General features: G+C 50.5%; 1 protein-coding gene across 5 annotated transcripts in view; it reads left to right on the top strand.

The window, feature by feature from the left end:
• The window catches only part of OGDH (oxoglutarate dehydrogenase), a 96,823-nt gene extending 78,757 nt beyond the window's left edge, over nucleotides 1-18,066 (top strand). For 2 of the 5 annotated variants that reach the window (XM_025381113.1, XM_025381114.1), the window contains exons 11-23: nucleotides 3,415-3,594; nucleotides 4,012-4,164; nucleotides 5,655-5,757; nucleotides 6,058-6,186; nucleotides 6,524-6,674; nucleotides 6,971-7,098; nucleotides 7,205-7,383; nucleotides 7,798-7,869; nucleotides 9,739-9,867; nucleotides 11,138-11,210; nucleotides 16,208-16,371; nucleotides 16,565-16,719; nucleotides 16,861-18,066. In XM_025381113.1, coding sequence (XP_025236898.1) covers nucleotides 3,415-3,594; nucleotides 4,012-4,164; nucleotides 5,655-5,757; nucleotides 6,058-6,186; nucleotides 6,524-6,674; nucleotides 6,971-7,098; nucleotides 7,205-7,383; nucleotides 7,798-7,869; nucleotides 9,739-9,867; nucleotides 11,138-11,210; nucleotides 16,208-16,371; nucleotides 16,565-16,719; nucleotides 16,861-16,981 — 1,737 coding nt within the window. In that variant the 3' untranslated portion in view covers nucleotides 16,982-18,066. The remainder of the gene's footprint in view (nucleotides 1-3,414; nucleotides 3,595-4,011; nucleotides 4,165-5,654; nucleotides 5,758-6,057; nucleotides 6,187-6,523; nucleotides 6,675-6,970; nucleotides 7,099-7,204; nucleotides 7,384-7,797; nucleotides 7,870-9,738; nucleotides 9,868-11,137; nucleotides 11,211-16,207; nucleotides 16,372-16,564; nucleotides 16,720-16,860) is intronic. The other 3 variants (XM_025381115.1, XM_025381111.1, XM_025381112.1) reach the window with 2 other exon arrangements.
• The last annotated feature ends 1,331 nt before the right edge of the window (nucleotides 18,067-19,397 follow it).

Here is a 19,397-nt window from a genome sequence, read left to right as displayed (position 1 = left end):
TATTTCTGATCATTTCTTTAGTCAGTGTGAGAAGGGAGATTATTTAAAAGCCATTAAACATAAATATAGAATTAGATTTTGCTAATATTTTCTTTATCTCCTTACTGCTTTGACTCATTGCTCATGAGGTAGTGTGGCGTCAGGAAGATCTGTAGAAGGAGAGGAAATAACTTCTTAGCTGAGTCTCTTATTTCTTTTAGAACATACTTAGAAATTCCCCTTCCAGAAATTTCACCTAAGGAAACCATCCAGTGGTAAATATTTTTTCATAAGACTCTTTTTCTGCCAGATGCAATGGCTCAAACCTGTTCCCAATACTTTGGGAGGCCAAGGCAAGAGGATTGCTTGAGCTCAGGAGTTCAAGACTAGCCTGGGCAACAAAGTGAGACCCTGTCTCTACACAAAACAAAACAAAAATTAGCCAGGCATGGTGGTACACATCCGTAGTCCTAGCTACTGAGGAGGCTGAGGCAGGAGGATTGCTTGAGCCCAGGAGGTCAAGGCTGCAGTGAGCCGTGATCACACCACTACATTCCAGCCTGGGCAACAGAGTGAGACCTTGTCTCAAAAAAAAAAAAAAATATTTTTGTCAAAACCATATTTGTGCTACCACAAAGTTAGGAAACAAGCTTATGTCCAGCAGCAAAAGCGTCTTTGCATAAAATTTGGCAAAGCCATAGGAAGGGATATTAAACAACCATTAAAAAGTTTAATATCCTGGGGAAATGGTTACAGTATGGTAAATGGAAATTGCAGGACATTAATATGCTGCTAGTAGGACTGTAAGTAGAACAGCTACTCGGGAGAGCAGTCTGATAGCATTTAGAAAAATTTAAAATGCTCATGCTTATGGCTCAGTTTTCCCTTCCTAGGATTAGATTGCAAATAAACTCAGCATTTGCGGGAGAAAATTTGTATAGGCATGTGTACAGCAACATTGTGTTTACCACAAATTGGAAACAAACGAAATGTCCACCAACAGGAGGATGGATAAATACTCTGTGGGGTATACTGTGTCTAGTTAAGTTTCACTGGAAAGTAGAGACTGAAGGAAGTATAGTTACATGTTTCAACCTGGGTGTATCATAAAAGCAAATGTTAAAGGGCAAACTGCAAAGGAATTGTACAGTATTTAGAGTATGATGCCATATATAAGGTACATAGAGTGTATATCAGTATAGTTTGAAAACATGGAAATACTCTCAAAAATCTCAATGCCATGAGAAACCAAGGAAAGCCTTCCAGAATAGCAGGGACTAGAGACACATGACAAGTAAGTCCAGTGGGTGTCCTGGCCTGGATACTGGGCTAAGGAAAAAGAAGATTCTATAAACATTGTTAGGACAGCCGATGGAGTGAGTGTGGAGTGGATTATACAGTGCTGTCGCATGATATCTGTGGACTATGGATTAGACGAAGACATAGTGTAAATTGCATGAGGCTGAGTACTGTACTTTGGCGAGGTAGGGGAATGTCTAGACTTTTCCCTCAGAAATAGGGATGGTCCACAACTGTCTGCTAAATGGTTCAGGGAAAAGGTGTATGTGTGTAATGGTAGGGCATGAATAATTAAAGCAGAGGGGGCAAAATGTGAACATTTGGTGACTTTAAGTAAAGACTGTATGGGAGTTCTTTGTAGTACTCTTTCAGCTTTCTCATGAATTTGAAATTACATCAAAGTTTACAAGTCAGCCAGGCACGGTGGCTCACGCTTGTAATCCCAACACTTTGGGAGGCCAAGGCAGTCAGACTTGAGGTCAGGAGTTCAACACCAGCCTGGTCAACATGGTGAAACCCCATCTCTACCAAAAATATTTTTTAACATTAGCAGGGCATGGTGGCACGTGCGTGTAATCCCAGCTACTTGGGAGGCTGAGGCAGGAGAATGGCTTAAACTGAGGCGGGAGGCAGAGACTGAGATCGCAGCACTGCACTCCAGCCTGGGTGACAAAGCGAGACTCCATCTCAATAAATAAATAAATAAATAAAAGTTACCAACAAGCCTCAGAAGATAGATACTATATGCTGTTTACGGACATATGAAATACAAATAACTTGTGGCAGTGTTCTCCTCTGATTTAACGTTAGAGAGGCCTGTGGGCTTGAGCCTCTGTGACAGAAACATTCTAGTCCACTAACAAATATGGCAAAACTGTTGAGATTTGTTCACGTTAGGTGATGGACTCACAGAGCAATGTAGTATTATCATGCTTTATGTTTGAAATATATGGTAAGATAAAAATTTAAATGCCGATCATAAAATTATGAATATATCATTAAATTTTGGTACATCTAACTGGTAGGGAATGTTATGAAGTCTTTAAATTTTCTTTTCTGGCTGGGTACTGTGGCTCACACCTGTAATCCCAGCATTTTAGGAGGCCAAGGCAGAAGGATCACTTGAGCCCCAAAGTTCAAGACCAGCCCAGGCAACATGGCAAGACCCCGTCTCTACAAAAAAATTTAAAAATTAGCTGAACGTGGTGGTACACACCTGTAACACCAGCTACACAGAAGGCTGGGATGAGAGGTGAGCCACGATCGCACCACTGCACTCCAGTCTGGGTGACAGAGCATGACTCTGTCTCTTTAAAAAAAAAAAAAAAAAATTCTTGCTGGGCGTGGTGGCCCACGCCTGTAATCCCAGCACTTTGGGAGGCTGAGGCAGGCGGATCACAAGGTCAGGAGTTCAAGACCAGCCTGGCCAACATAGTGAAACCCTGTCTCTACTGAAAATACAAAAATTAGCCAGGCATGATGGCACGTGCCTGTATTCCCAGCTACTCGGGAGGCTGAGGCAGGAGAATCGCTTGAACCCGGGAGGTGGAAGTTGCAGTGAGCTGAGATCACGCCATTGCACTCCAGCTTGGGCGCAACAGAGTGAGACTTCGTCTCAAAAAAAAAAAAAAAAAAAAAAAGAAAATTTCTTAGGCTAGGCACAGTGGGTCACTCCTATAACAACACTTTGGGAAGCCGAGACAGGAGGATTACTTAGGCCCAGGAGTTTGAGGCCAGCCTGGGCAACATGGTGAGACCCTATCTCTACAAAAAATAAAAATAATTAATCAAAATAATAGAAATAATAAGATCCCAAATTTAAATATTTATTTACATATATATGCATACAAAGAAAATAATCTGGAAAGGAAAACAGAATATTGACCCCGTAGCCTATGGAATTATAGGAAGCTATTTAATTTTTTAAACTATGTCTTCTAAATTCTCTATGTTAAATATATATGGATTTTGTTATCAGAATAAGAAAAAATAAAGGAAGTGTAAACAACCATTTTGGGACACGTACTCAGAGTAGCCAGGCGGCAAGTGCACGCCATGCCGGGCCTCGGCCCCACCTTCTGGTCCCTGTGCCGGCTGTGCCAGGTACCCTCTTGCTAGGCTACATGTTCCTTGCAGATCGGCTTCACCACCGACCCTCGGATGGCCCGCTCCTCCCCCTACCCCACCGATGTGGCCCGAGTGGTGAATGCTCCCATTTTCCACGTGAACTCAGATGACCCCGAGGCTGTCATGTATGTGTGCAAAGTGGCGGCCGAGTGGAGGAGCACCTTCCACAAGGACGTGGTCGTCGATTTGGTGAGTGACTCCTGGGACAGCACGTCCTGGGCAGAGCATCTGACCCACCCCTGTTGCCCTCGGCACCCTTGTGTCCCAAGGAGAGGAGCTTGTTTAGATGAGTCACCTCAGGGCTCTCTACTGCCAGGCCTCATGCAGGTTCCTTTGAGCTCCAAATTGTTCAGGCCTGTGAGCACCAAGGAATGCTTCCCAGGCAGGAGCTGTGGTGGTGAGGAGGACCAATCCTCATTGATAGAGCAGCTGTACTGTGTAGGAGAGATACACAGAATCCTAATTCTAGAGAAGGTAAATTCCAGGGCAGGTGTGAGGCATGAAGAACATGACCATCACCTAGGAGGGATGGGGTAGGTTCCCCAACTGCACTTCTTCCCAAGGGGCCAGCCCTTGTCTCTGACATCCTCTCACTGCTCTGAGCAGGTGTGTTACCGGCGCAACGGCCACAACGAGATGGATGAGCCCATGTTCACGCAGCCGCTCATGTACAAGCAGATCCGCAAGCAGAAGCCCGTGTTACAGAAGTACGCCGAGCTGCTGGTGTCGCAGGGTGTGGTCAACCAGCCTGAGTATGAGGTATGTCCCTGCAGCTCTGTCCCAGTGCGCCTTTCCAGAGCCGATGACTAGAAAAGGTGGGCCACAGGGCCAGTTCTCACTGTTGCAAGTTATGAGGATACACGTGAGAGGATGTGAAATATTTACAACTACAGCATTTCAATGCATAACTTTTTGGAGAATCTGGGCCACTGAGATGCTTTGTAAAGGAAGTGGGCCTTAAACAGTGTTTTGGGGAAGAGAAGGGGATGTTTTCAGGTTGAGGTAGTAGTGGCCCAGTAGGTTTTCTCAGATTTCACAGATCGTGCAGGGGTGGGAGGTAGGTGGTGGATCCAGCTTAGTAAGGAGCCTCTTGTAATCTGGATAGTAAGTGCTGGTTGGTTGTGAGTGGGAAGGCCAAGCAGCTGCCCTAGAGAGGGAGAGGATGGGTGTGAGGAGCTATGTCTGAGCGTGGGAACAGGACAGATCCCAGGTCAGAACAACCTGATAACCTGTAGCCTATCCTGGAGACAGAGCTTTGTGGCCCAGTCCTCCTTGGGACTGTGCTGGGAACCATGAGAGCTCAACCAGTTCTTTTTTTTTTTTTTTTTTTTTTTTTGAGACAGAGTCTAGCCTTGTCACCCATGCTGGAGTGCAGTGCTGTGATCTCAGCTCACTGCAACCTCCACCTCCTTGGTTCAAGCAATTTTCATGCCTCAGCATCCCAAGTAGCTGGGATTACAGGTGCAAACCACCTCACCCAGCTAGTTTGTGTATTTTTAGTAGAAACAGGGTTTCCCCACGTTGGCCAGGCTGGTCTCGAACTCCTGACCTCAAGTGATCCACCTGTCTTGGCCTCCCAAAGTGCTGGGATTATAGGTATGAGCCAGTGCGCCTGACCTGGACCAGTTCTTAAGAAAAAATGTGGCGGGCTGGGCGTGGTGGCTCACGCCTGTAATTGCAGCACTTTGGGAGGCTGAGGCAGGTGGATCACAAGGTCAAGAGATCAAGACCATCCTGGCCAACATGGTGAAACCCCATCTTTACTAAAAATGCAAAAATGAGCTGGGCATGGTGGTATGCACTTGTAGTCCCAGCTACTTGGGAGGCTGAGGCAGGAGAATCGCTTGAACCCGGGAGGTGGAGGTTGCAGTGAAGCAAGATCGTGCCACTGCGCTCCAGCCTGGTGACAGAGCAAGACTCCGTCACCAAAAAAAAAACAAAAAAAATGTGAAGGGTTAGGGGTTCAAACTCTGAGCAGAATCTCTACCCAGCAAATGTGAGGAAGAAACTTCTGGGATGAAAAGAATAAAATCTTAGACAGGTGTTATGCCTATTGAGAAGGAGCAGGCCCAGAGGCTGAGATGTTTCATACCCACGAAGTGTGGGGGTATGGGTGGGCATGCATGGGAGTTGTGCCAGGGTATGGTTGGGCTTGCGTGGTGGCTGTCAGAAAGTGTGGGGGTACGGGTGGGCGTGTGCAGTAGTCATGCCCTGTGCCAGTCACTGCTGTGTTGTGTCCAACCCTGCAGGAGGAAATTTCCAAGTATGATAAGATCTGTGAGGAAGCTTTTGCCAGATCTAAAGATGAGAAGATCTTGCACATTAAGCACTGGCTGGACTCTCCTTGGCCTGGTGAGTGAAGAACCAGTGCCACAAATAAGCTCCTTTGGGGATCTGATGTAACGAGGCATCCTCCTCCCGGAAAACATTCATGCTTTCCACTGTGTACCCACAGTGCACAGTTGTGTGCACCATTTCAGCCAAACCCCTGCAGACCCTGGACCCAGACCCCTGCACTCATGTTTTCTGGGGAACACGGTGTGAGCTACATTGTCTCTCACCCTGCTTCTCCCCCACATCATGTGTCTGCCATGGTGTGATCCCTGGAAAAGCAGAGCAGATGTCATGCCTCAGTTGTTCTTCCTCTCCTAGGCTTCTTCACCCTGGACGGGCAGCCCAGGAGCATGTCCTGCCCCTCCACGGGTCTGACGGAGGATATTCTGACACACATCGGGAACGTGGCTAGCTCTGTGCCTGTGGAAAACTTTACTATTCATGGAGGTAACAAGCTCTGTGCTGACCTGTGGAAATGTTGGGCCCAGACTGTCTAGTACTGTGACCTTGACCCCCATCATGTGTCCTACAGAGACTCCCTTCCTGCCCTGCTCCAAGCCTCTGGGGTTGGTTGGATGGAGCCACCTCTCTCACTCCCTGCCCTTAGCACCATCCTACACTTCCTCAGTGGTAAAAGAGACTGAGGTCACAGCTTTTCCAGCATGTCAGGAACCCAGAAACTATGAGTGAAGAAGGCTCCACCCTTGCCACGGGCACACTGAGAAGCAAGGCAGACATGTGCAGGCAGGGCCTGCAGCAGCTGGTGAGAGCTGTCTCTCTGTAGGGCTGAGCCGGATCTTGAAGACTCGTGGGGAAATGGTGAAGAACCGGACTGTGGACTGGGCTCTGGCAGAGTACATGGCGTTTGGCTCGCTCCTGAAGGAGGGTATCCACATCCGACTGAGCGGCCAGGACGTGGAGCGGGGCACATTCAGGTAACGTTCTGGGCAGTTTTGTTTGCCCTCCAAAGAGTAGGAAATGCAAAGGGAGGGGTTCTGGTGTTTCTTTTTCAGAAGACAGTTACTGAGTCCCATTGCTGTCAGGCTGAAAACCTCTGTCCCTCATTTGCTGTGGGTGCTTCTGTTAAGACCTGGGTGGGGCTGACTCTGCAGCTGCGTGGCTGGAAGTCCAGGTCACAGAGCGTGGCATCTGCTGGTGCTTCATGTGGGTCCCAGCATATTTGCTTGTCAAGTCAGAGCTCCTGATTATTACCTCTGTTGTCCTGTCTCAGCCACCGCCACCATGTGCTCCATGACCAGAACGTGGACAAGAGAACCTGCATCCCCATGAACCACCTCTGGCCCAATCAGGCCCCCTACACCGTGTGCAACAGCTCACTGTCTGAGTACGGCGTGCTGGGTGAGTGCCTGGAGCCACACCACCAGGGCCTCTCACCTACCCACCCCCTCTGGGCCTACTGGCTGGTGTCCTGGACATGGTTTTCTCCTTCCTGTGTCTCTTATAGGCTTTGAGCTGGGCTTCGCCATGGCCAGTCCTAATGCCCTGGTCCTCTGGGAAGCCCAGTTTGGTGACTTCCACAACACGGCCCAGTGCATCATCGACCAGTTCATCTGCCCGGGACAAGCCAAGTGGGTGCGGCAGAATGGCATCGTGTTGCTGCTGCCCCATGGCATGGAGGGCATGGTGAGCCTCTGGCCCTTCCCTGCCAGACCTAGGACTTGGGAAGGGCCTGTGTAGGACCCTGACCCCAAAGACTGGCACGAGAGCCAGCAGCTCACACCAGCCTCCTAAGGGCTCTGCTGGTGCTTCCCGTCCATCTCAGATGGGATGTCACTTCGGAAAGCCAGAGTAGCCCATCTGGATGTGGCTAGCATGCCCTGTCCCTGCTGGTGCAGACTCCCTAGATGTGCAGGCGTCCAAGTGTGGAAATGATGAGGAGCCAAGTGCTTTGCCGGTGGAAGGGGGAAGGAACTGAACCCTGCCATCAAGAAAAAGATAACCAGAAATGAGCTAGTTGGTTAAGGAGGAGGAACAGCAGATGCGGCAAATGTCAGTACGCAAGAGCTCTTAAACTGTAACTTGCATGTCTGGTTCCAGGGTCCAGAACATTCCTCCGCCCGCCCAGAGCGGTTCCTGCAGATGTGCAACGATGACCCAGACGTCCTGCCAGTGAGTAATACAGGCCCTGTCAGCCCCGCCATTCTCGGGGTGTCTGGTGGGAAACCTGGGGAAGAACATTCTACCTGGACATCCTGAAGTGGCAGACCGTGCCTCTGTTCCTTTCTCCATCCTGGGGAGCTCGCGTGGGTGGACAGGTGTGGCCCCATGCCTCTGGGCGCTCTGGGATGAGAGACTTCTTGGAGGACAGAGGAAAGTGCAAGGACTGCCTCCATTGGCTTCCTGCTGTTGTTGCAAGCACAGAAATGCCATGTGAGCCCCTCAGCATGGGCTCCTGCAGGATCCTCCCAGACCCTGATTCAGGTTCACACTTGAGAGAACTTTGGGGTGATTCCAGTGAAACTTTAAGAGCTCAAAAGAACCAGCCTGGGCAACATGATGAGACCCCATCTCTACAAAAAATGTAAACGTTAGCTGGGCATGATGTTGCACGCCTGCAGTCCCAGCTACTTGGGAGTCTGAGATGGGAGGATTGCTTGAGCTTGGGAGGTCAAGGCTGCAATGAGCCAAGATCGTGCCACTGCACTCCAGCCTGGGTGACAAAACAATACCCTGTCTTAAAAAAAAAAAAGAACGGTGCCAGGCATGGTGGCTCACACCTGAAATCCCAGCACTTTGGGAGGCCGAGGCAGGGAGATCATGAGGTCAGGAGTTTGAGACCAGCCTGTCCAACATAGTGAAACCCCATCTTTACTAAAAATACAAAAATTAGCCGGGCATGGTGGCGCCCCCCTGTAATCCCAGCTACTCTGAGGCTGAGGCAGGAGAATCACTTGAATCCGGGAGGCGGAGGTTGAGGAGGTTACAGTGAGCCAAGATCGTGCCACTGCACTCCAGCCTGAGTGACTCCATCTCAGAAACAAAAAAAAAGAACTGGCCAGGTGCGGTGGCTCACACCTGTAAGCCCAGCACTCTGGGAGGCCGAGGCAGATGGATCACGAGGCCAGGAGTTCGAGACCAACCAGGCCAATATAGTGAAACCCCATCTCTACTAAAAAGACAAAAATTATTCAGGCATAGTGGCGGGCACCTGTAGTCCCAACTACTCAGGAGGCTGAGGCAGTCACTTGAACCCGGGAGGCAGAGGTTGCAGTGAGCCAAGACTGTGCCACTGCACTCCAGCCTAGGCAACAGAGGAAGACTCCATCTCAAAAAAAAAGAACTCAAAGAAAATGATTAGGAGTCAGTGTCTAAGGAAAATTGGTTTTAGGTAGAACTTGTGTCTCTTAAAGTAGTATCTGTTTCATGCTGGGCAGTAGCTTTCAGAGAAATAGGATGGATTGAATGGGACTGAGGCTCTCCTCCAGGGTATGAGCCTGACCGAAGAAACTTCCTGGACTCACTTGTTAGTGCCGGCTTATGTCTCCTGGTGAGTCAGTGGGTTAGGCCGTTCTTGTGTTGCTATAAAGAAAAACCTGAGACTGGGTAATTTATAAAGAAAAAATGTTTAATTGGCTCACACTTCCAAGTAGGCTGTACAGGAAGCATGATGCTGTCATCTGCTCAGCTTCTGGGGAGGCCTCAGGAAGCTTACAATCATGGCAGAAGATGAAGTCAGGGAGCAGGCATGTCACATGACCAGAGCAGGAGCAAGAGAGAGTCAGGGAGAGGTGCCACACACTTTCAACAACCAGATCTCATGTGAACTCAGAGTGAGAGCTCACTCATCACCAAGGGGATGGCCCAAGCTCTCATCCGAACACCTCCCACCAGGCCCCACCTCCAGCAGTGGGGGATTACAATTCAACATGAGATATGGGCAGGGACAAATATCCAAACTAGATCACCCAAGGGCCCCCAGATGCCCCAGAAAACTCAGTGCTGCGTCCTGGCCTCTGGCCATTTCCTTCCTTGCTGCAGGACCTTAAAGAAGCCAACTTTGACATCAATCAGCTGTATGACTGCAATTGGGTTGTTGTCAACTGCTCCACCCCTGGCAACTTCTTCCACGTGCTACGACGCCAGATCCTGCTGCCCTTCCGGAAGCCGGTCAGTGGCAGGGCCTCCCTTGCTCAAACGAGGCCTGGCCCTGCCCTGTTGGTGCAGGGAAGGGCTCCTCAGAGAGCCTCTTGCTTGGGGTTGGCTAGGTGGGCACCTGCATGGGTAGCGTCGACAGGACATGGCATCAGGACATAGCATGGACAGCCTGGCCCCTCCTCACTGCTGCCATGAGGGAACTGCGTGTTCCGTGTGTCCTCTTCCCCGACTGGGCCCCTGGGTACTGCTGAGCACCACATGCAGAGCAGCCACATAGGCTGCCGGCCCCAGCCCGGTGGGGAGGATGGATGTTTGAACAGGTGATCACAGAGGGTGTGCCGAGCTCTGAAAGAGAGGTGAGCCCTGGCAAAGGCCAAGGGAGTGCAGGGTTCCCGGGGAGCGGCTCCTGAGCTGGGTGTTGAAGAGTGAGTAGAAGTTGAGTGGAGGGATACATGGGAGAAGTGATTCATAAGAAGGAAGAAGGCCGGGCGTGGTGGCTCACGCCTGTAATCCCAGCACTTTGGGAGGCCGAGGCAGGCATATCACGAGGTCAAGAGATTGAAACCATCGTGGTTAACACGGCGAAAACCTGTCTCTACTAAAAAAATACAAAAAATTAGCTGGGCGTGACGGTGGGCGCCTTAGTCCCAGCTACTCAGGAGGCTGAGGCAGGAGAATGGCGTGAACCTGGAAGGCAGAGCTTGCAGTGAGCCGAGATCGCGCCACTGCACTCCAGCCTGGGCGACAGAGCGAGACTCTGTCTCAAAAAAAAAAAAAGAAGGAATATGGGACACAGCGAGAGAGAGTGCCCTGCTGCCCTAGGATACCTCAGGGGTGGAGGTATGGGGCAGAGGCTTGCAGCTTGGATTGTCCCCAGCAGCCCAAGGGCCCACAGGGCAGGACAGCCCTGGTGCTTCTTGGTGCTGGGCCATGTCACAGCCTTACATGGGCTTTGGGTGCATTTGCTCTGCGACTGCCAAGGAGAGGGTCAGAGCTCTTTCCTAGGTACAGAGAAGCAAGGAGGGGAGTATTGGGAATCTGAGCAGGCTGGGATGGGCCCTGCCAGGAGTGGATACTCAGCTAGGGGAGGTGAACAGCAGGGAAACTGGTCATCTTTCCTTTTCCCTCCTTCTCTGCCTCTTCTGACCTGAGGCTCCTGTTGAGTGGGAGGGCAGGTGTGTTTCATGGCCTGAAGGTCAAGGCTTGGGTAGCCTTGCTTTTGACCTTCCTTCTAGAATCTTCAGAATCTGATCCTTCACAAGCCTATTGTTCTGTATTTCAGTTAATTATCTTCACCCCCAAATCCCTGTTGCGCCACCCCGAGGCCAGATCCAGCTTTGATGAGATGCTTCCAGGTGGGTGTGAGGGAGACGGGCATTTCCTGGGGAAACTATGTTTGGGGCTTCTTTGCTGCTGCTCTTTTGCAGCTCCTGGGGCTGACGTTTGTGATTCTCACTGGCTCTTGCCAGCTTTTTGGTTTTAAAGACCCATGATACCTGGCTGGGCACAGTGGCTCACACCTGTAATCCCAGCACTTTGGGAGGCTGAGGCGGGCAGATCACCTGAGGTCGGGAGTTCAAGACCAGCCTGACCAACATGCAGAAACCCCATCTCTAACTAAAAATACAAAATTAGATGGGCGTGGTGCCACATGTCTGTAATCCTAGCTACTCGGGAGGCTGAGGCAGAATCGCTTGAACCCAGGAGATGGAGGTTGCGGTGAGCTGAGATCACGCCGTTGCCCTCCAGCCTGGGCAATAAAAGCAAAACTCTGGCACATACATTCAAGAAAAGACCCGTGATACCAGATGAGGAAGGTCACAGCTTACATTCAAGTTGGTCAAATGACATGTCTTAACATGCAGCCCAGGAGCTGTTTCCTCTCACCTGCAAATGCCCCCAAGGACTCCACTAGAGGCAATTAAGTATGTCCAAGATTGAGGGTTAGTGCCGTTGCCTGTGGCCTCCTTCAGCGGGTGAGTGGCAGCTCACCTCTGGCTCGGACGGAGGCCCAGCCCCAAAGCAAGCCCTTCAGAACAGAGGAAAAAAACACTGGATGGCAGGGCCTGCCAAGTCACATGCCAGCTGCACTTGTGTGAAGGGAGACCCATAACACTGAGATTTCTGTAGGACAGTGCAGTACAGGTGGCTGACACAGCCTTTGCCACCCACCAGGGGTCACCAGGCCAGGAAGCCTGCATCCCACTAGTCACCAATCCCTCTTTAGTCTTCAATCAAGGCAAGCCCCTTCTTTTTGCGGGGGGGGGGGGTTCCCAGTCTTTTTTTATTTTTTATTTTTATTGATTTATTTATTTTTGAGACGGAGTCTCGCTGTGTCACTCAGGCTGGAGTGCGTTGGCTCGATCTTGACTCACTGCAAGCTCTGCCTCCTGGGTTCACGCCATTCTCCTGCCTCAGCCTCCCGAGTAGCTGGGACTACAGGCGCCTGCCACCACACCCGGCTAATTTTGTTTTTGTATTTTTAGTAGAGACGGGGTTTCACCATATTAGCCAGGATGGTCTCAATTTCCTGACCTTGTGATCCACCCGTCCTGGCCTCCCAAAGTGTTGGGATTACAGGCGTGAGCCACCGCACCCAGTCCCCAATCTTTTTTTATTATGGTAAAATACACAACATAAAATTTACCATTTTGACCATTTTTAAGTGTCCAGTTCAGTGTGTTACTGCCTCTATACATTTGACTACTCTATGGAACTCATAAGTGAAGTCATAGAGTCTTTGTCCCTTGCGACTGGCGTGTTTCATTTAGCATGTCTGCAAGGTCCATCCATGTTGTGTAGCATGTGTCAGAATTTCTTTTTTTTTTTTTAAGACTGAATAGCTAGGTGTGGTGGCTCATGCCTATAATTCCAGCACTTTGGGAGGTGGAGGCAGGTGGATCACTTGAGGTCACGAGTTTGAGACCAGCCTGGCCAACAGGGTGAAACCCCGTCTCTATTAAAAATACAAAAATTAACAGGGTGTGGTGGTGCATACCCAGCTACTCGGGAGGCTGAGGCAGGAGAATTGCTTGAACCCGGGAGGCGGAGGTTGCAGTGAGCCGAGATTGCACCACTGCACTCCAGCCTGGGCAACAGAGGAAGACTCCATCTCAAAACAAAACAAAACAGAAGACTGAATAGGCCGGGCCTAGTGGCTCACACCTGTAATCTCAGCACTTTGGGAGGTTGAGGCAGGTGGATCACTTGAGGTCAGGAGTTTGAGACCAGCCTGACCAATATGATGAAACCCTGTCTTTACTAAAAATACAAAAATTAACCGGGCATGGTGGCACGCACCTGTAATCCCAGCTACTCAGGAGACTGAGACAGGAGAATTGCTTGAACCTGGGAGGCAGAGGTTGCAGTGAGACAAGATCGCACCACTGCATTCCAGCCTGGGCAACAGAGAGAGACTCCGTCTTAAAAAAAAAAAAAAAAAAAAAAAAAACTAGCTGGGAGTGGTGGTGCATGCCTGGAATCCCAGCTGCTTGGGAGGCTGAGGCAGGAGAATCACTTGAACACGGGAGGCAGAGGTTGTGGTGAGCCGAGATCGCGCCATTGCACTCCAGCCTGGGCAACAAGAACAAAACTCCATCTCAAAAAAAAAAGACTGAAAATATTCCATTATCTGTGTATGCCACATTTCCACATTTCACTCATCCATTCATCTGTCGATGGATGCTTGGGTTGCTTCCATGTTTCAGATACTGTGATTAGAGGAGCTGCTGTGAACATCGGTGTACAAATATTTCTTTGAGTCCCTGCTTTCAGTTATTTTGAATATGTACTCAAGTGGAATTGCTGAACCATATGGTAATTCTATTTTTAGTTTTTTGAGGAACTGCCAAACTTTCCACAGTGGCCGCATTTTACATCCCACCAACAGTATATGAGGATCCCACCATCTCTACATCCTCATCAGCACCTACTACTTTCTGGTTTTTTTCATAGTAGCCATCTTAATGGGTGTGAGATGATATTTCATCATTGGGTTTTGATTTACATTTGTCTAATGATTAAGTGATGTTGAGCATCTTTTCATATGCGTATTGGCCATTTGTATGTCTTCCTTGGAGAACTGTCTATTAAAATCCTTTTTTTTTTTTTAAGAGACAGGGTCTCACTGTGTTGCCCAAGCTAGTCTTGAACTCCTGGGCTCAAGGAATCCTACTTTGGCCTCAAAGTATTCAGATTACAGGCATGAGCCACGGCACCCAGCCTATTCAAATCATTTGCCCATTTTTTAATCTGGTTGCTTGTTTTTGACTCTTAAGAGTTCTCTGTATATTCTAGATATTAATTCCTTATCAGAAATATAATTTGCAAATATTTTCTCCCATTCTATGGTTGCTCTTTTATTATGTTGTTAGTATCTTTGGTTTTGGGTTTGGGTTTGGGTTTGTTTTTTTTTCATCGAGCTGGAGTCTTACTCTGTTACCCAGGCTGGAGTGCATTGGCGCAATCTCAGCTCACTGCAACCTCTGCCTCCTGGGTTCAAGTGATTCTCCTGCCTCAGCCTCATGAGTAGCTGGGATTACAGGCGCACACCACCATGCCTAGCTAATTTTTGTATTTTTAGTATAGACAGGGTTCCACCATGTTGGCCAGGCTGGTCTTAAACTCCTGACCTCAGGTGATCTGCCCACCTCAGCCTCCCAAAGTGCTGGGATTACAGGCATGAGCCACCACACCTGGCCTGTTGTTAGTATCTTCTGATGTACAAAAGTTTTTAATTTTCATGGAGTCAGATTTGTCTATTTTTTCTTCAGGTGCCTGTGACTTTGGTGTCATATCTAAGAAATCATTACCAATTCAGTGTTGTGAAACTTTTGCCCTATGTTTTCTTCTGAGTTTTATAGTTTTTGCTCTTATGTTTAGATCTTTGACCCACTTTGAGCTAATTTTTTTGTTGTGATTTTTATTTTTTGTGTTTTTTTGAGACAGAGTCTCACTCTGTCACCCAGGCTGGAGTGCAGTGATGCATTCATAGCTTACTGCAGCCTCAATTCCTGGGCTCAAGTGATCCTCCTACTTCAGCCTCCCAGAGTACTGGGATTACCTGTTTGAGCCACTGTGCCCAGCCTTTGATTTTTTTGTATCATAAATGGAATTGTTGGCCTAATTTCCTTTTCTTATTGTTCATTGTTCGTGTATAGAAACACAACTGGTTTTGGTTACGTGTATGTGATGTGCAGTGCTTAGGTCAGGGTATTAGGGTGTCCATCGCTCGAGTACAATACATGTTTGTTAACCTTACTCCTTTATCAGACGTTGAATTTATTCCTTCTGTGTGTTTGTACCATTCAACCCACTTTTTTTTTTTTTTTTTTTTTTTTGAGATGGATTCTCACCCTGTCACCCAGGTTGGAGTGCAGAGGAGTGATCACGGATCACTGTAACCTCTGCCTCCCAGGCTAGAGTGATTCTCCCACCAAAGCCTCCCAAGTAGCTGGGAACACAAGGTGTGCACCACCGTGCCTGGCTAATGTTTGTACTTTTGTAGGGACGGAATATCACCATGTTGCCCAGGCTGGTCCCAAACTCCTGAGCTCAAGGGATCCTCCTGCCTCAGCCTCCCAAAGTGCTGTGGTGGCCTGAGCCACCACACCTGGCCAACACACTGTTCTCTATCTGAATATTTTCTCTGATTGTGTTGAAAGTTTTTTATATTTGTAAAATCCTGAGCAGCAGAAATGGAATAAACATGGGATTTTTTTTTTTCTTTTTTTTTTTGGAGATGGAGTCTTGCTCTGTTGCCCAAGCTGTAGTGCATAATCTTGGCTCACTGCAACCTCTGCTTCCTGGACCCAACCGATTCTTCCACCTCAGCCTCCCCAGTAGGTGGGACCACAGGCACACGCCGCCACGCCAGGCTAATTTTTTGTATTTTTTTAGTAGAGGCGGGGTTTCACCATGTTGCCCAGGCTGGTCTCGAACTTCTAAACTCAGGCAATCTGCCAGCCTCAGCTTCCCAAAGTGTAGGATTGTAGACATGAGCCACTGCACCCAGCTGGGATGTTTTAATATACTCTTGTCCCTGAAGTCTGAGCGAAGCTGTTCTGAAGGCTAGCCTGGTGTTACTTGATAGCCAGAGCTGGCCATGTCTGCTGTGTATTTGTTACATATCATGTGCTTTTCAAAGTGCGCCTGGTCTGAGCAAATACAGGGCATCAGAGGCTGGTGAAGGGGAAGCATCTCTAACCCTTGAAAGCTGTGTGTCCTGGCAGCAGTCCATGGAGCCCTGGCTCCAGGAGCCCTCTGCTCACACAGCAGAAGTGAGATCAGGCCCAGGAGAGCTCTCAGCCACATCCCTGAGAGAACCAGCCCAGCCATGGGAACTCTCTTGTAGGAACCCACTTCCAGCGGGTGATCCCAGAAGATGGCCCTGCAGCTCAGAACCCAGAGAATGTCAAAAGGCTTCTTTTCTGCACCGGCAAAGTGTACTATGACCTCACCCGAGAGCGCAAAGCACGCGACATGGTGGGGCAGGTGGCCATCACAAGGATCGAGCAGGTGAGGGCGGGTGGTGCCATCAGGGTGTCCCTCATGTAGGGGTCAGGGCTCTGGTGCCTTCACAGAACAGCCTTGCCTGGGGTGTGGCCCTCAGGTTCCTGACCTTCCCTGCTTGGAACACCAGTTTCCCTTTGCTGGATCATGCCTGCCCTCTGAGTGTCCCCTTTTTGATCTGACCCCTGCTGTCTCCTAGCTGTCGCCATTCCCCTTTGACCTCCTGCTGAAGGAGGTGCAGAAGTACCCCAATGCTGAGCTGGCCTGGTGCCAGGAGGAGCACAAGAACCAAGGCTACTATGACTACGTGAAGCCAAGACTTCGGACCACCATCAGCCGCGCCAAGCCCGTCTGGTAAGGCTCAGTCCCCGCCAGGAAGGCTGTGGGACCCTCCGCTCAGGCCAGTAGGCAGTTAGCCAGGCACATGCAGCAGAGGGATGGGCTGGGCCCACTCAGTGGCCGCTGCCCTCACTGCCCCATCCCTCCATCTCTCAGGTATGCCGGCCGGGACCCAGCAGCTGCTCCAGCCACTGGCAACAAGAAGACCCACCTGACGGAGCTGCAGCGCCTCCTGGACACGGCCTTTGACCTGGACGTCTTTAAGAACTTCTCATAGATGCTGCCTAGGGTTGCTTGGGCCACTGCCCTCTCCACACCCATGACTGCCCCTTGCTTCTCAACTAAAGAATAGTGCCTCAGCGCTGCCCACACCACCGCCTTCCTCGCTGTGCCGCCACCCCTCCCTCTGCTCTCATAGGAGTTAGGCTGTCGTCCCCCTCAAGTGCTTGGCTGCCCCACAGGCCACACACTGCCCAGGCTCTGCTGACTTCCAGGAGGCCAGGGGGAGCAGGAGGAGGAAAGGTAGCCCCCGAGGGATGTCCTTGGGGAGGGGTCAGCTCTGGCCACAACCCTCCCCACCAGTGTCACCTACTAGGGTAGGGACTGGGCCTTGTGTGGCTTCCTAGTGTGCTGGCAACCCCGTCACCCAGCAAGGCACAGGCTCCTGTATTTGAGACTAGGATAGCTTCATCTTGAGCCTGAGCCTTAGAATCTATAGAGGATCCTGGAGTCGGATCTAGCCATGGCTGGCAGAGGCTTCTAGGGTGGGCCCCAGCTGTGGCGTGAACTGAGGACGACCCGGGGCAGCTGGCAGGAGAGAGCCGTGGCCTGACCTGGCACAGAAAAGGCAGCTTCAGTCTCTGCAGTGTCCATTGTCTGCTGTTCCTTCGAGGGTTCCAGGCTGTGTGTGGGGCCCAAGCATGTCCCACCCACCCCGCCTGGGCCCAGGCAGCACCTGGAGCCCACAGAGTCTGTGCATAGCTAGGAAACCCGGCTCAGGTCGCCACCACCGGGGCACTGGTTGGTCTGTCTTGGTCCTGTTAACCCTCCACCTCCACCCACCTCCTCCCTTGGCCTCTTTCCCCACCCCAACCATTCTTTCTTTCTCCTTTAACCCAATGGAGACTTTCTGATGCATCATTTTCTTTGCTGTGCCAAAGCAGGTCAGAAGAGGGAGAGGAGGGGCTGGGGATGAGGGGCAGACCATGGCCAAGGGGCCAGCTGCCCCTCATTCATCACTCTGACCTTCACAGGGACAGATCTGATTTATTTATTTTGGTTAAAAAAAAAAAAAAAAAAAGGAACAGAAACAACTTTGCATTGCATTGGCTTGACCCATAAACTAAGTTATATCCGTGGGCACGTCTGCTGTGTCTGTCTTGTCTGTTCTGCCTTCTCCCCTGAGGGGAAGGGGCTGGGCCAGGCTCCTCCTAACCCGCCTGGGAAGCAGCCCCCTCCTCGTTGGACAGGGGGAGTGATCACCACCACCTGCAGGCCGTCGCAGGCAAAGCCGTCATTGTGAACGCGGCAGAGGTGGCCTGGGCCGCCAGGCTGTTTGGGTGCAGTCCTGTTTCTGAGCTTTCCCTGGTCTGGGTCCTTCCCCCAGCTCCACCTTGAAAAAGTACTCTGCACTCTGTGCCTCTCCCTTTGAGCCAGGGTCCCTGCAGGCTCACCCTAACCACACGTTTGTTCATTAGTGCTCCCCAGCGCCCAAGCAACGCTTTCAACCTGGAGATGGGGCCTCTCACCAGCTCACACTTGGGTCCCCTCTGGCCGAGAGCTTCATCCCATAACAAGCCAGGTATTGGCTTCCTGAGCACTCAACCAATCTCACCCCTGAGGAAGAACTTAAGTGGGGTCAAGCCTCTGACCCACCACCCTGTTCTCTAGGGAGCACCTGCCTGGGTCCCTTGATTTATCCTGTTGTCCCTTTGCAGCATGGCCCAAGGTTCTTCTAATGGAAGCATGACCACCAGCCAGTGCCAAGTGGAGTGGGTCTTGGGGTGGGCGTGAAGAGCTGCTGCCACCACCCCAGAGCTGTAGACAGGTACTCCTACATGCGTCTGCTGGTGGCCAGTGCCACCTCCCTGTGCCTCGCCACTTACCCAAAATCCTGGCCAGGCTGGGTGGCTCACACCTGTAATCCCAGTACTATGGGAGGCCAAGGCAGGAGGATAGCTTCAGGCCAGGAGTTCAAGATCAGCCTGGGCAACATAGACCCTATCTCTACAAAAAAGTTTAAACAGCAGCAGGGTGTGATGGCGTATACCTGTAGTCTCAGCCTCAGGAGGCTGAGGTGGGAGGATCACTCAAGCCTGAGAGGTCAGGGCTGCGGGGAGCTGTGGTTGCACTCCCAGCTGGGTGACAAAGCAAGACCCTGTCTCAACAACAACAACAAAAGATTTTGGATAAATGGCCTCGGTGTGCTGCAGCAGGGGAAGCTGAAACTCATCTCTATGAGGGAAGCGGAACATCCGGATGAACAGAGCCCAGCGTGATTCTGCGGGTCTGGGAACACCTCCCAGAGAGGGGGGTTTGAGTTGGTTCCTGAAGCGGCTCAGCACGGTGACCCCTAGGTCATCCTGGCAGTAGTTCTGACCGCGGGAACAGGCAAAGCCGCTCTGGAAACTCGAAGTATGTGGCGGGTCTTCGTAAGTTCTCACTGCAGGTCTGTGGCCCTCAGCACCCTGCAA

The sequence above is a fragment of the Theropithecus gelada genome, chromosome 3 (genome assembly GCF_003255815.1).
Source record: "Theropithecus gelada isolate Dixy chromosome 3, Tgel_1.0, whole genome shotgun sequence".
Classification (NCBI taxonomy): domain Eukaryota; kingdom Metazoa; phylum Chordata; class Mammalia; order Primates; family Cercopithecidae; genus Theropithecus; species Theropithecus gelada.
The sequence above is the reverse complement of the archived record's forward strand: the minus strand, read 5'-3'. Positions and strand labels throughout refer to the sequence as shown.